This window comes from Manacus candei, unplaced genomic scaffold, assembly GCF_025592945.1.
Source record: "Manacus candei isolate 608988 ecotype Guabito, Panama unplaced genomic scaffold, ASM2559294v1 h1tg000017l, whole genome shotgun sequence".
Lineage (NCBI taxonomy): Eukaryota > Metazoa > Chordata > Aves > Passeriformes > Pipridae > Manacus > Manacus candei.
In genome coordinates, this window is record NW_026138065.1 from 17,064,205 (window position 1) to 17,081,467 (window position 17,263).

Genomic DNA, 17,263 nt, shown 5'->3' on the forward strand with positions numbered 1-17,263 from the left:
ATTTGGTAATATTGAATTCCTCAGATGCAAATGGAGCCATTAACAGTGACAAAATGCTTGTAAATAAATAGCTATGGAAGGGAAAGTTGATCCTTAGAAGCAGAGGCATGTACAGTGACAGGTTATGACTGACTTAATGTATAAATGGGGAAAAGCTTTTGGAAGGTGTAATACGACCTTGAAAAGCACCACCTTTTTTTTTATTTTTTCCCATGGTTATAGCCATCTGCACTGGGACATTTAATGTGGCAAATTATTCCTCGGACTTTAAAAATACTGAATGTTTTTCTTTTGTTAGAGAAAGACTTGTATATGTATTTTCTTTTCTGAAAGTTTCAAATCATTAGTTGAGAGACGTAAATTGTTTTCTGGAGCTGCAAGTTTTACTTCACTTTAGGCTATAATGTGAATTTTGGAAATAAAAGCATCAAATCGATATACATGTCAACTTACAGTGTCAGTGGGGTAGCTGTATCCTTTAATATGCCTCCTAATTGTAAATACCCCTCAGTAAACAAGAATGTGTACCTTGGTCTTTCATTTGCATTTGTCTCCATGTGGACATGTACAGGATAACTGTGTTATAAGGACATAGCTAGTAAAGAATAATTTCAAATTGTTTTGCTGCCACCTCCAAAAAAGAAGAGGGGAAAAAATGCTGTTGGGGGATGTGTGTGTAGCTTTAGGGTATAGGCTTGGAAGAAAAGACTTCACTGTGTCCTTCCTGCTACTTGTTCTGATCAGAAATACAGGTTGAGGACAATTCTTAACTGGTTTCAGTGCACAGTCTGGTGTGGTCTTTTCTCTGCACTTTCAGGTTGTGGTTACATGCTGTGGGAAGATAATAGGTATGTTTGCAGAGAATGGAAATGCCACCAGCTCCACAGTAGCCTCTTTCATCTCTGGTCAAGCTAGCTGGTTAGGAGGATGTGTGTGTGACCCAGTCAGATCTGCCTTTTCTTTGACCCATTGGGCAGATTTGCCTCTTCTTAGTGCAGTTGATTATTGGAGTTTTCTGTTTTCTCATCAGCTGGTCTGTTCATAGGTCTTTTGGTTGGGCTTTTCTGCCCTGCAAATGTATCTTTAATAATAAGATGAATGATACCTTAAAAAGTATCTTAAATATTAATGGTAAAAATTCCTAATAATTATAAAGTCAGATGTCATACCAGGTTTCTGTGTGAATAGCCAAACTGTGTACATTTAGGAGAAAATTCAGCTGGGTCTTTCAAGTAAGTAATACTAAAGAATTAGAAGTTTCTTGGCAGCAGACTTCTCATCGTTTAGTTTTCTCCTAATACAAAATTTCAGTTGCATACACAAAGTTTAAGCTGAAATTCAGTTTTACCCTGACTAAAATAGGAAGTAAAACCTGAAGGAAAAACCTAGCAAAATTGTGTTGCAAGAACTTTGATCTGTGAAATTTCACATTTGTTGGCTTGTTTTAGGCAAAAGCAGGAACTTATCTTCAGTTTTAAGAACACATTTTTAATAATAGATGTTTTATGGTGTATATCTGTCGCTGAGAAGAGAGCTACTTTGCTATTTTTTAGCATTTTCCATCTTTCATTAGTTATGGCACATTCATCATTTTCAGATTATTAAATAGCTGTGTTATTCTTACTCAGTTATACAGAGTTAACTAGTATCATATTTTTATTCATGACTTTAGATGTTTTCAAACCTTATTTTACAACTTCTTAATCATACCATGCTTGCCTTCATTTTAATAAAAACAACTTAATTCATATATAAACCCAGCTTTATGAATTTTGATGGATATATTTGGAAGAAGGATTTAAATGCAATAATTTCTGATTAATAATAAAGCAAAACTGTGTAATTAGATGATGAAATGTGCTGACAAAACAAAGCTAAAATTGATGAAAAATTGAATTGTGAATCAACTGATGCTTTAAAGGAAGAAAAAAAATTTATGCAGTTTTCAGAAAAATATTTGCAAAGGGAAATATCTGAACTTCAGAGTTTATTAGTCCATCAAAAACAAATTTAAGGAAGCAATATTCATATATAGTAGTCATATATGACAATCATATAATGTATATTTGGCAGAAATAATAATCTGATCTGTTCTGAAATTACTGTCATGAAATTAAAGACTTCAAAGAAAATAAGTGGTAGGAACAAAGGGGTGATGCCTGTAACAGTCTGGTATATCTAAACGATCTAGGACTATGAGAAGAATGATGGCTTTTCTAACACATCTATTTGGGGATGGCAAGAGAATTGATAAATATTTGAAATTACTCTTCAATATATTGTCATTTAAGTGTGGAAATAAACTCAGGGTATTTACTCTCTCCCACAAACATTGAATAAAAACTTTTCTCATAATTCGATACCTCAGATGAAGAAAAGCTTTAATGAGTGTAATAGAGCTGATCTATCCACACAGTTGCTGAACCTCAGTGTGGCAGAGGACGGGTCATAGCCGTGAGGACACAGGGCACAGGAGTGCCACCAAGCACTGCCTGCTGCAGCACATTTGTGTGCTGTGGTTCTAGACTCAACAAATTTTAAAGTATTACTCTGCAATGTGTATAGCTGCTTTTGTTTGGGAGAGCAACATGAACTCCAGGACTGTGTTCATACCACACTTGCTCATGATAAAATACTATATTTCTTTTCCACAAATACGACTTTTTAACAGACCAGGATGATATCAGAAGGTAAGCAGATAGAAACTCTCCCATCTTGGAAAACTGGGGGTGGAAGTTGATGTTCTTAGTCCCATTGTAATTACCACACTGGCACTTTTCATCTTTAAGAATAAAAGGGATTTTTAGGACTTGTTTTTCCCTAGAGCTTATTATTATAACTTTGAACTTTTTATCTTCCTAATAAAAATGCCTTCACCTGTCACAGCAGCTTGCCAGTTTTTATCTACATGGTTGTAGTAAAAAGAAAATGAAAAATTGGACCTAATTTTCCAAATACAGAGATAACTTGGCAGTTGTTTTTATCATAGAACAAGAATAAAATTTTATCTGCCTTTAAATGAGAGAAGAAAAGAAAAATCTTGTTTGAGGTTTTCTCATGTTAATACTTAAGCAAAAGCTTTTGATGGAAGAATTCCAAAGAACCATGTTTAGCTTAGTGCAATAATCTCCTTACTGCTGCCATTTTGCAAACACCCTTTTTGGTTTTCCTTGTTACTTCAACCTTCACAGCTTGGTGAGTAGCATGTTTTTCGAAGCTCAGTATTTACACAGTGTTTTCTTTCAGCTGGTGAAACATCTGTATTCTTTATATTTTTTTAGGGAGTTAAAGGATCTATGCTGAGAATGTAAAGTTTAGGGTGATGTCAGTTGATCTTTTTTTCTTTTTCAATAAGCACTGAAATGAACACTGGGAGCATTGTTTCAGTCTTGCACTTAGGAATGTGAATATTAGTACTGTATACTTAATTTCATCCAAACAGAGCTGAGGGCATTTATGAAGCGGTTTTTATTGCTTCAGGTCATCTTAAGGGGAGAAAAGTTTAATGTTGCTACTTCACTGAGCAGTGTGCAACTGTATAACCTTCAATGTGTTTTTGCTGCACTTTGTGCAGCAACATGCTGAAGGCTGTGCTTTCTTTCAAATACAAACATGTGTACATGTACACCAAGTATCCACTTAATCACTGTTTCATGTCTGAAATTAAAAGTTTATTGTAAATTTTGAAAACCTTATTTCCTCCTATAAAATTATTGCTAGTGCTATGAAATGTTAATTTTTCTTTGTTAGACAGAAAATGTGTCACACTAGATCAACTTTGTGACTATTAAGAGGTTATGATATATTTTCAGTGTCTGTATATGTATGCAGGAGAGCTCTCTTGGCATAAAAAAAAATTTTCACTTGGTAAATTTTGTGTTTGATAGGAGTTTCCTTTATCATTGCATTGCTTCATTATTTTAATTGTGTATTTCACAGCAATTCAAGCTGATATGCTGAGCTGCTAAAGATAATGATCTGCTGCATATCATATCAAAGTTGGTGTGGGGGAGAAAAATGTCTATTCCTGCTTCTCATGATTTATATTTTTGACTTAGCTGATGTCTAATCATTTAAGTATTTGTTTTTTTAAAAAAGCAATGTGCATTTTTTCACTTGATCATCCAAAATGAACACTTGGAAAATAGCAGATGTTATGTCTTAAGGCCTGCTTGGGTACAAAGAAAACACTCAACTTTCTCATGTCACGACAGGGAGACACAGAAGTCTGTGTTGCATCCGAAGGCTGCTGTTTGGTGGGGGATGGATGTGAACAGGACAGAAAGATATCTGTGCTGTTTTCCGTTCCCCACCCTCCTCTGCTTTTTCCCATTGTCTTGCGGCTTCTACAGCTGAAAAACAAGGGTGAAGCATCAACAATGCCAAGGAGGGGGAAGGAAGGTACTGGAAGCTTGGAATGGCTGGAGAGCAGAACACAGTTTCATTGGCATGCTCGGTCCTGGGGTTTTGCTCATTAGGATGAAGTGTCACACCTGAGCTTGGTGGGACTTGTTTGGGTTTTTTTCTGTGTTATTTTGCACTAAATAGTCTTCCCATGCAGGTGGTTTTACCTGCAGCAGGTTAAGACATGCTGGCTCAGATTTAGTAGAACCTCATGGACCAAAGGGTCTCAGAATGGTCAAGCACTAGACCTTTGCCCATTATATATCCAAGTATCTGGACTTCCCATGGCTTGCACTATTTTAACAACTCTTCCCCAGGTTGATGGGAAGTCTCTACAGTCCTGTTGGTGTATTAGCCTGACTCCTGAGCAGTCTGCTTAGGGAAAGAAAATATTTTTGAGCGTCCATGAACTCACTATCTTTAATGCAGGATTCCACGGAACTGCAGACAATTCCTTGAATGCTGTATCTTGAGTCCTATGAAAAGAACTCTGAACATGTCAAAGATGTTTTCAGGCTGCTTTCTTGGTATTTAGTTCATGTCAAATTTAAAGATAATCATTGTCAACTGGTAAGTCTTCATAAACCTGCCTCTACAGTTAGTGCAAATCTTTGGTAAAACTGCCTTTAAAAAATCATTAATGTATTTCCTTGGTGTAATAACAAACAATGCCACATACACAAAGAACACCATGACCTCATTGCATTTATGTGTGAGGAATTTAGCAGAGGATTTTAAATCATGTAGAATTTTGGAGCTGAATTTTCCAGCCATGTGCTGGAGAACCTGTCTGTTTTATTATCTATATCGAACAGTCTCATAAAACTTGCTACCTCCTCATGCGGACATTGCCTGGCTTGTAGTCTTAGATCATGGAAGCTACGTGGAAGCCAAAGAGTGATGTGTCACACATGATGGAAGTGAAGCACTACTGAAGCTAACTATTACAGATTCCTTGTTTGGTTGCCTCTGGTTTTTGCTTACATAAAGCTGGGCTTTGAATAAAACATGCTAATGTTAATTACAATTTCAAATTTAGTTTAGGCATTCTGAACTCTCATGCTGAAAGAAGAATTTCTTTGTGGGAAAGCTTTCTAGGTCTCTAAAATTTGGTGAGGGCTTGCATGATAGAGGGCTTGCAATGAAATAACAAGAAAATCAGGATTTTGAATATGTCAAAAGTCAAACCAGGATAAACTGTAGTTGAGCATCATTTTTGATGGATAATAGCATTTTTCAGAAGCGCATCAAACTCTTGCATGAGTTGCACTTTCTGATTCTACTGCTTAAATATGGCTCGTGCGCTGTGATTTTTACCGTCTGAATAGTATTGAAAGGATATGGTTCATATAGATAATCAACTCTAGAGGAATTTTGATTGCATTTTCAGTACTGTATTTCCTACCTGGACAAATTTAAATCCACAAATTTGACCTCCTTAGTATACATAGTCCTTTCTCTTTCAAGACCTTTTACTTGAAGTATCAAACTACTTAGGTTTCCTGTCTTTATGTGGGAGGCACTTTGAGAGTTGTTTTCAAAGCTGAAGAGATTAAATTAATTTAAGCTTCTAGGAAAAATATGATAGCCCCTTCATAATTGTGAAACAGATTTTGTATTATTGCTTAGAGGTAAATCCATTCTCATTCCTGGAAATGAACACAAGCACAGAAGAATAAAATTGGAAAGGTTAAGGCACCAAATGGTTTTCAATTAGCAGTGGATATAAAAGGCAGTAAGAAGAGCCTTTGCTTATATATTTTCCTTTGTCATTCTTTTTCTTCTGTCATGTCCATTACTTAATAGACATTAAGGGCAAACCATAAGAAATACAGAGAAACTATTAGTAGTGGCAACTTGGTGCATTGGTTTTTGCGAAGGCTAATTTGAGTGGATACTTACATAAACCATTTTAATAAGCAGAGAGTTGCACAGACAAGAGCAGACTAAAGAAGAATATTCAAGGTAAAGATCTCTGGTGACACTCTGAAATATTTGCAAGCTCGCACTTTTGTGAAGTGCTTTGTAGAAAAAGATCAAAATTCAGAAAGGCCATTTTAGAAAGATACCATCAAAAAAATAATGTTCAGTTCAGAGGACTTCACAAGATTTAAAAAAGAAAAGAAGCACAAGCTGTTTTTCCAGGATGTGTCTTGCCCACAGCGCACCTGCTAACAAAAGGAGATGAGAGTTTATTTCATTGTTCCTGTCAAAGGGCCCCAGTGGGATCTCTGTGTTTAATAAGTACCTCACTAGGAAAAAATCTGGACTGACTGAATAGTGTCCAGAGAACAGTTGTGTACCATGAGGACAAGGGTGGGAGTGGAGAGGAACACCTTACCTCAAGAGCTTGGATTTTGAGGGTGAAACACTGAAGGAGGTTGCATACAAGTATTTTGGAATCTGCTTTGTTGGCTGTTTTCAGGATTAGAACAGTTAGACAGGCATTTGTTTCATCGAAGAATGTTTAGAGCCTGCCTCAACATTTATATGGATTAGGTATTCTTGACTCTCTTCTCTTCTGTTTCCGTGCTTATTTGAAATGACTGCAGCTGTTTTTCCACTTGAATAATTTCACAAAAAATAACCCCGATGAAATTGTGTCAAGCTAATGCTATGTGGCAGTGCTTGTGTTTCCAAAACAAGCAAACAAACAAAAAAATATAACCCCTGGAGCAAGTGACAGCTGGAATGTGGGAAACCAAGATCTGAGATGTAAAAATCTGGATACAAAGGTTTTTCTTTTCCCAAAGTGAAGTGAAGGCCCCAGCTTGATCCATTAGTCATTAAATTGTCACTTTGCAAGTATGAAGTGCTAATACTCTGACATGTTAAAGAGTGTTTCCTTATAAAATGCTCTTCTATGTATTTTCAGAAATGATCTGATAAACACTGCTAAAGCTTCCTAAATTCTGCATGTGGCCAGTTTTAGTAAATAATGGTGGATGTACTTTTTCAATCTGCATAGAAGCCTTGTCTATTAGTGTAACTTACCTGTGTAGCAAATAGAATTTCAGGTTTTGAGGCTGTAACTCAAAGGAGGAGGGAGTGTTATCACCCTGTTCCTCCCATTCCAACTTCTAAACTGCATATATATGCAAAACTCCTAAACCTGAGTAAGATCTTTCCCTTCAGGTTTCAGTACTGCAGTGTTTATCTCCATGTGTTTTCATGTAGAAATTAACTCATCCAGGTGTTTCCTGTTCACTTGCATGTTAATGGTAAAAGCAAAAACTAAGTGGCATTATATGGATGTTGTCACTTGTGTCAGAAGTGTGTGTCATGCACCCTCTCCCACATGCAGAGAGGATGGGCTTGGAGAGTCCTTCTCCACCGTGCAGTCGGTGTCAGCTTTCTTTCATTGTCCAATAGTATCATTTCATGCTTATGATCTAGGTGACTATACATTTTTTTAACTAATTTTTTTTTCCTAACACTTTTCGATATATTCAATTCTACTTGGAAAAACCTGTTTTTAAATAGCAAAGGGTGGTCTTTTAAGAACAGAAACTTTTTAGCTGTCTGACCAGAAAGCTACAGGTTGTGCTTTCTGTTCTGGTTTCTTGAATTCTTTCCTTCATGGTATTTTTAAGACCCTTCCTTGTCTCCCTGGTTGTACTTGTATGATGCAACCAGCCCCACTCCATCCAGTGTACCAACCTGCCAGTGAGCTCCACAAGCAGTTGTGCTGGCACTGGTGAGCAGCAGCACCAGAAGAAAGTTGAAAGTTGAGATGCTTGAGTTGGCAAGGGCCAGAGGAGTAGTGTTCATCCTGCTGCCTTCCATTCACTTCATGGAGGTTAACATCTTCCAGCACTTTCTGTGCTTTGCTGTTCAATTACTATGTGAATTTTAAAGACTAGGCAACTTAAGGATTTAAGGATCCTGTTGACTGTTAGGCTAAATGAATATATATTTTTTCCTTGAGTAACAGTTGTTCGTTTTTCAGGTGGCTGTTTCATCTTAGGGTTATTTGGAGGAAGAGCAGTGGCTACAAACTCTAGTTTCGAATTTTTTTTAATTTTTTTTTTATTTATTTAGGTATTTCATTTGCTGCAGTCATACTTAGAATCAAAGCAGTTCGTTAGTTTGGACTTTCAGCAGGGACTGACTGACATCATTACCTGTTTGGGAACCAAACTATGGCTGGCTAAAAGGTAAGATAAAACAAAAAATATCTGTGATTTATTCACATATTTTACTAACATATGAAAGGCTTGGCTGATTTTTTTATTTTTATTTAGCAAGATGGACACATTTATTTCTCTAGAAATATGTAAAACTTAGATGCCTTACTGGCTTGCTGATTTTTTAACAAAGATGATTTTTATCTAAAAAGTAAAGATTAAAAAACATTGTAGTTCAGTCATTAAAGAAAAAAAACCCATGAATGAAAATTCCTACAGAAGCAGACACTTTGAGGATAACTGTTTCTTCTTGACTAAGAAAAATATGCCCATGTACAAGGTTTTTATGTTCCTATTTTTCTGACTTTGACCTTTCAAAAAAATTAGTAGGAAAATATCATAGCAATCGTTTAAACTATCAAAAGGATTTAACTGTCCACAAACAATCCAAGATAGTTTTGGAAACATTTTTCATAAGTTCATCTGTCTTGAGGTGACCTACATAGAACTTTCTTTACTTTCTCTCTTTTTTTTTTTTTTTTTTGAAATCTACTTAGTCTCATCAATTGCTTTTGAGAGTTCCTACCTGGGAGAATTCCCTCCCAAAACTTGAAAGGAATCTGTTGTGGACAAAGAGCATAAGTCCTTGCATAGATAGATGACTGGGAATATTCTACATCTTGCACCATGGAGTGAGGTTGCCAGGCCAGTGCCGCCTGGTGTGGATCTCTGATAAAACCTGTGTCTCTTTGCGATCATCCAAACCAACATCATAAGTGGTTTGGAGAAGGGGGGTGTCTTGTGGGTTGAGAAGTCTTCTATCAGTGTTACCTGAGTTCGGGTAATCAAGATAGAGTTGATCTTTGAGAATTACACAAGTGTGAGTGGTGATACGGCACATAAAACTTGGTGTAAATAATTGTGAATTGATGCTCATGAATGAAACAGTTGATTGAGCAGATTTTTTGTTTGAAAAAAATCACTCTGGTTCTTGGTGAAGCTCAAGAGGGGAGAAAACACACCTATGTTTGTATATTAATCTGTGTTGTATGTTCAAATATTGTGTAAATCACAGAGAAGATACAGTAGGAATCAGAAGCAGCATAAAGACTGACAGCAAGTATAGAACAGTTTCTACCTGAGGAGGGATTAAATAGCCTGAGATTTCTTATTTTATCCTGGAAAAGGAACAACTAAGGGATGACATGGAAAAAAATTAATTCTATGAGTCACACAGAAAAGGAAAAGGAAATTAGCGTCCCTTCCAAGATGGCAGAGGTAAAGGAACAAAATAATGACATTTTTCATGTAATTTTAGTTTAGCTGTGGAACTCCATGATATAAGATAGTCTTGGTTTTAAACCTGTCTGAATTTTTAACCAGTGATTTAAGAGAGTCATGCAAAAAAAGTCCAGTGAGGTTACTGAGTATGTAGACATCACAGTTGGCTCAAGAATTTCATCAGCAACCTTAAAGATTGAGACAGAGGTTTTGGCAAATGTCACTGTTTTTATGCTTTCCTGTGCATCTGCTTTCTGCCTGATTGGAGACGTCGTGGTGGATTTGGTGGATCTGTTGACTTGATTCAGCATAAGCATATTTAAGGCTTTAAGTGAGAATGGTAATTTATGTAACTAAATTAAATCCATTGATACTGTTAGAAAGAGAAAAAACTCGCAAACACCGGAGACCCAATTTAGTAGAAAGATACTCAAGCTTCATAATTCAAACCTCCTTCTCTTGCAGCAAATATGTAAGGGCCAGGCTCTGATCATTACAGATTTTAAATAAATTCTACATTTTCAAAGTATTTTTTCAGAACTGCCCCTTTTAATACATCAGTAATATTAATACTGACTCTTTCGTTGTTTTTCTAGTGACTTTTTTATTATCATTATTATTTTTATCATCTCTGGAAAGGAAATGTTTTCAGGTTATCTCTAAGAAATTCTGGTGCATGGTATAGGTATTTTCCTTAAGAGATGTATTTTCTCTTTCACTTGCTTGTAAAAAGCCACAGCTGTATGTGTAATATTTACCCCCTGTCTAGCACATTTTTATTTTGTCAGTTTGTTGTAGCCTCTTTTTCATAGTGTTGCATTCTCCATTATGCAGTTAATACTATGCATAGAGTTTTTTAAAATGTCTTTCTCCCCAGATAGTAAATTATTTTATTATGAGCATACAGGCTTGCAACACTAACTTAAAGCAATGGGTTTTTAAAATTTGCAAAAAGAGTTTCTGTCTCTTAATGGACATTATCAGCCTTGCTGAGTCTGTACAGCCATAGATCCTTAGGCACACTTGGAGCTAAGATGTGTTTTCTTTTTTCTTTCTTTGTTTTGTTTCTTTTTTTTCTTAACTCTAAAAAAAGCAAGTAAAATATCCACAAGATAATTTGCTCACCTCTTAACTTTCTCCTTGAGATAAATGTATTCAGTGTGGTGTAATTTAAAAAACAAAACAAACATATAAAAAACCAAGCAACCAAAACAAAAAGATATTGAAATAGGTGGTATTTTCTGGTAGTTTTAGCCTCCCACATTCAGTGTGCAGCTTTACTGTTTGTAGTTGGCTGGGTGGAGGTGAACAGCGGTGGGATTTGAGGGTTTTGTTGTTGGTTTCTCTTTTTCTTGTTTTAAAGGAGTATTAGGAGGTTGCTTGGCAACCGAGTTGTGAGACTGAGTAAGGCCGCCTGTGTGGGTTTCGGGATGTTAGTAGAGAGTATCAGTAAACCAGCACTTTATTCTTGCTATGTTGTTAAACTTTTTGGTATATTCCTGCTGCAGGTCACTGTCAGAGAGGGTGATGGCTGGCTGGACCCTTGGTCCGTGTACAGTCATTCTTACCTTCTTTCTGTTCAGGCAAAGAGAGTGAGCATAATAGAGAAAAAATAATGGGTCTTCATCTGCTTTTTCTGCCTTTTTTGTAAGGAGATAATTTAGCATGTTGCCGATATTGTAGTGCAGTGACTGTTTGAAAAGAGGGTATTAGAGGCACTCACTATTAATCTTAAATGAGTCAAAAACCAGTTCAAATTTAACAGGAAAATGGTTCACAAGTCTGGGGAAATGGGAAATTATTCCCAAACATCAATTTTTAATCACATTTCTGTGCTAGTTCTGTAAAGTTCTTGCTGGTGTTCTTTCAACTACATACTTCATACTATGGAACAAACTTCTCCGAGAATCTTAAATTAAAAAATTTTGGATTGCATATGTGGTTCTTAAAAATGAAACTCACTTGTCATGTGTGTATCTGTAGGAAAAACTATTGTTCTTCAGTGGTTTCCTGAACTGGGTGGGGTTTTTTCTGTGTTTGGGTTTTGGTTTGGGAGTTCTTTTGCTTTTTCAATGCCTGAATGTGATTTCCTTTCATCAGAATGTATTGGTGTAGAATAGTTCAAGAAGCTATTGCACATTCCCTGTAATATACTAATTTCTTCCTTCCCCACTCCAAGACCTGATTTTCCTTTTGAAAATAAAATAGTGGGTCACATTCCCCAAATTGAATTTCATAAAGCATTCACTTTTTCAACTGGTATTTTCTGTCTGTTGTGAAGGCAGACTTCCCATACTAATGACACATGGTTGCTTTTTCTTCTTGGCTTTTTTTTACATCTTCAAAACATTAACTTTTTTGTGTATTCATAAACAGTATTTCATTTTTGATGTTTTGGTGAATAAGACCTGCCTTCCATCCATTTCTCAAGGTGATGTTTGAATCTTTTCACTGCATTTGCAGGTTTATACTTCACTTGGTGTTTTTTATTTTGTTTTGGAATAAATCTGTTTGTTAGTTTAAATTGGTATAATAATGTTATTGCTTTCTTCCACCTTCACACCAGTGTTAGTTCATTGTATTTTTTTCATGTAAAGGAGGTGCAGGGGGTTTTGGAAGAATAGAAATTAAAAATATATATAAAATCTGCTTTGCTGGAGAACGGAGATGATGGAATGAGGTGATGGAAATTCATGTGGTGAAAACTTTCAAAAAATAATCAATTTATCAAACTAAACCTTTGAAAGAGTTCAAAGCCCTGTCATATGAATTTGGAAAAAAAAAAAAAAAGTAGTTTTTAGCTCAACTGCATACCAGGGAGTTACAAGACTAACTCTAGATGTCTTCTGCTTCATAAATACAGAAAGCTAAAAGAGCAGCCTTTGGAGCTGGTAATTTGTTGTACAGAAGTCCCAGAAATATCTTTCTCTTGTTTTATTTGTAGCCTTTGGCATGGCAAAGTATTGGTATTGGAAAATTTGTGTAATCATGTCATTGCACAGCTTTGCTGTAGGATGCTGCTTTCCAGTACTTTGAGTTTGATTTTTTTTTTCCCACCCTCCTTCTTACTGAAGACCACAGGAGGGGGAAAAGACTTTGAGGTTCTGCCAGAAGTCAAATAACATAACTCTGCTAACCTCCAGCCATGTGCCATTTCTGAGCTGAGAGCCTGTCTGCACTGGGAAAGTTTCCTTCTAAGAAGGCTGCTTTCTTGAAACTAACTTGTGTGGAACAGCCTTGTATAAAACCAACTGGCTTTGCATTTTGCAAAGAGTCCCTGGTTCGTGTGGAATGGGTCGCCTGCCATGTGTGCACTTCGGTTCATAACCCAAGTAACCCGTGCTCTGCAGTGCTGCTGGTTATAGCTCTCTATGGATGGGACTGTTCAAATACAAATAGGTCCTGATGTAGGAGCACAAGATTCGACCTCACAAAAGTTATTTCAGGCCCAGGCTCAAAACCAGGCTCACTGTTCACTGAGATATGTGCTGCTCAGTTTTCTCCAGGCTGACTCTAGGATGATCTAACTATGACTGCTTTGAATGAGGGAAATCCCACTGGTATTCTATAACGCTGTAGAGTATTGTAACTTTTCAAGTTGATGGCCATGGCACTCCATCAAGCCTGTAGTGTCCCTTTTGCCCCTCCACTTTTGGCAGCACTGTGTGAGTGACAACAGGCAGATGACCAGTCTTAGGTCCTTTCTAGAAGGAACTTCATGTGAGGTGCATTTAGGCCAAAGCAGGAATGTGGAGGCATTGTTGTGGTTTCAGGACATCATGGCTCAGACTGTAACCTAAATATGCCTTTCTTCTTGCTGCCTCTTAGGAGAGACAGCACTAGTTTCTAGTGAGCAGGCTATTAAAGACAAAACAGTGGCACATGCAGGCATACCTAGATATAGGTGCAAGATGCCCATGGCTCTCTGCAGCTTTGCTAGCAGCCTCTGTGTCATTTTTTGAAGTGGTCCTTATTTGGGAGCTGGAAGGGGGTTTTTGTACTTTCAAAACGTCAAGAATCCAAGAACTAAGGAGAATGTAAGGTCATCCTCCTTGGCAGAGGAGTCTTCTTCAGGTAGTACCCTTGCCTCTTCCACTGCATCAAGACAAACCTCCTTGTCCTTCCAACGCCCTTGTCTGCCTTTGGCATCTTCCTGTTTTCTGACTTTTCCACTTTTTCATTTCTGTCTTTAAAACCTACACATTGAGAAGGGCAGTTAATTACCTTTGTTTGTTAGTGGTCTGTATGCATTATACAGTTATGTTCAAAAGTTGAAAATAGTTTTAATAACTGAACTTTGCTCTGTGGAAATCTGTTTACCAGGTTTCAAATTGAAAAGTTAACTTTCTGTCAGCTGGAGCAATAATTCATGTGTGTATTCTTGCACACACAAAACCTGAAGGGAAATTTTTGTCATTCTGTTCCAGCTGAGAGCAAAGCATACCGTTATGCACAGTTACTGCACCTCAGGTGCTTGGCAGTAATTTATTAATCTGCAGCATTCTGACCCATGAGCCTAGGTTAGCCTCGTTTGTCTTTACTTTTGAGAGCGGAGTCATAACACTGTGTCGTTGTTCACAAATGTATTCTTGAAGGCATTAATTTAATTCTTACGTGCTTCTAGCTGGCTAATTTAGGTTTCTGTGCTGCTCCAAGTCCACTCTTTTAGCAGTTTTGATAATAGTATCCTTAACACAGCTACAATATTTAGATAGTTGATGATTGCATGTTTTGGAACACCTATTTTGGGTATCAGTAGAGATGTTTGAATTTAAGGCTGAAGTTTAAGATGTACTTTGCATAAGATAAAATAATCTATGACTCGGCTTCATAGGTATACTCCTAACTCAGATATGAATATTTCAGGAATATTAAGATTTGGATAAGATTGTTTAAGATGTTTCTCTCCACTAGTACAACATTCAGAGAAGGCAGGAACCGTGTACAGTTACAGATTTTGGACATAAATCCTCATTCATATCTGAAAATGCTTTTTATTAAATAAACATAGGAGTTTTCATAGCTTGTTCTTAATAAGTAAGCCCCCTGATGTTAATTGTGTAAAATTCATTAAATTTGCACATGGGACTAGTTTGACCTCTAAGGTTTTTAGGATGTTGCTGAGGAATCACATGAGGTTCTCATTAAGAGAAAAAAAAGAAGAGACAGGATTATTTTATCAATCAGGTATGCTAAAAACAATACCAACAAAACACAGTCTTTTTGTATCCTTCACTGAGGACAGCCAGAGCACAAATTAATTTTTCTTAATAGCTGAAACTCAGGATGTTCTTGGTGGTATCACAAAAAAAAATAATTTGTGCAGCTCCTTTTTGAAGTAATAAAATCTCTGCCTTTGCAGAGATTAGGGAAAATAATAACAACATAATAGTCTGGCTTTGGAGGTGGTAGAAAAACTTAAATCACCAGACTAGCAACTCCCTCTGGGGAAAATACCTGCTATAAGGCTGGATGACCTGTCCTTATAGAATGGGCAAGTGAGGGATACCGTGCACACGGTAATTACTCTGAGAAGGTCTCAGCAGCACCAAGTGGGCAAGCAGATGCATCGTTACTCGATGTTTGTATTCCTGTTTCTGTGCAGGTGTTCCTGCACTTCCAGGAACTCAGCAAGGATTACTTGGTAGTGCAGGCTTCATTATTATTTTTTTTAAATGCTTTCCATTAGATGTAGGTCTATTGGCCGTGATGTTCACTGATGTGCTGGTTTTGTATTACATGGTTAAAAATGCTATGGACAAAGTTTAATAATTAAATCCATTATTAATGTCCCCTCAAGAAGACAAGAGGAAGGCCATGCATGTTGATTGAGTGCTACAGATGTGGGTTCTGAGAGAAAATAGATTAAAATATGAAGGCTGCCTTCTGAACAAATATACCCCCCAAAACCTCAGTCTTTAGAATACTGCAGAATTTGAAAGCTAATAACCAAAACACTGAGAGATTTAATCTTTTAATCAACCACTCGTTGTATATGTAGGAGTGATTTCCATAAGCTCTGTCGCCTCCATAAATGACAAGTGATCATTACCAGATCTCTCTGCAGGTAAAATGTGGTCAGTACAGCCAGCTTGGCCTGGTTCATCAGCAACCCTCCAAGGATAAAACTCCCTATGGATATTTCTCTAAGGGTTATGTAGAGTTGACTGTATCAAGACGCAGATGTTACAGATGATGCAGTTCTTGGCGCACGTAGAAGATATTTTAGCTGACAAAATTGCAGGTCACATATCAGAAGAATCTGGCCTCCATGAGTAGGAATGCTTTTCAGAGATTTGCCATTTTTCAGCAAGGAGTACACTGGGAGTTGATAGGGAAGGGAAGATATACTGCAAACCTAAAATGTAGTTGCCAGTGTGCCAAACTGAAAAGCTAAGATTATGGAAGACAAAGGCAGACTGGGAAACCCCAAATAGGAATTTGTATAGATCCTGTCCCCAAGTACTACCTGGCATTAGGACATGTTGGACTTAGTCAGAATTCTTTCCTGTGTTTTTGTAGAGCCAAAAGTGAAATTTCAGCCTCAACTGTAAAATTTTGACTTATCAGAAATGTTTTTAAAGTTCAGAAATACAAGAACTTGTGCAATAGCATCCTGTGTATTAACTCGAATATGATGTTCAGGAAACCAATTTATCTGTCGGAGTCAAAAACTGTACGGAATATTGGTGGCTAGAAAGTAGGAGAATTTGGGGTTTAAATTTATCACCAGCAAACTGAGTTATTTTCTGCCAGGTAAAATATAAAATTTTTTGACAATAGCATGCTATTTAACCAGAAGACTGGGGCCGTGTTTAGTGATCACACGTTTTCTTTTAATATAGGACTTTTTCTAAAATGCTACTCATAACTTCAGTTACAGGAAAAGGTCTTCCTTCTGGGAATCTCAGTCCTTTTTGGCCTTTCCAAACGCTCCAGAAACATGCAGCATTACAGTAAAAGTGACTTTTTCATTAAAGACCAGAGAAGAAGTAGGCAGTTCATTTAATTAATTGATCACTTTGGAAATTGAAATTAAAACAGTCATGCAAGTCATAAGGATGATTCTCTTCTTCGCAAAGCAGCTATGAATTGGCCTTTGAAAGGGTTGCCTTTGTAATCTTGTCAGCTCTGGTTTCTTTACCCTGACGCTTAAGAGTGGGTCGTGACATTTTTGGCCAAAATACAAGGATTTGTAGGTGACTTTGTAAGTTGTATAATTTTGACTGGAGTTCCACATTAACTTGATTCATTATCCAAATCTTGTTATCAGTTTTTAAAGATCGGGGCTGAGAGTAACCAATCTGAGTGAATAGATTAAAAGTGGCTATGTGTAATTATATATTGCTTTACTGTGACCAAAACAGTGATGTACATGTTACTATGTGGAAATTCTATTCTATAACTTAATAAAGTTATATTCCCATTTGAGAAATAAGATTAGTAGTTAA

General features: G+C 36.8%; 1 protein-coding gene across 7 annotated transcripts in view; it reads left to right on the plus strand.

The window, feature by feature from the left end:
- The window catches only part of THADA (THADA armadillo repeat containing), a 162,288-nt gene that overhangs the window by 92,247 nt on the left and 52,778 nt on the right, over nt 1-17,263 (plus strand). For all 7 annotated transcript variants that reach the window (XR_007903853.1, XM_051783093.1, XM_051783094.1 and 4 more), the window contains one exon: nt 8,446-8,561. Coding sequence is in view for 6 of the 7 variants with exons in the window: in XM_051783093.1 (XP_051639053.1) it covers nt 8,446-8,561 (116 nt within the window). In the remaining variant the exon portion in view is untranslated. The remainder of the gene's footprint in view (nt 1-8,445; nt 8,562-17,263) is intronic.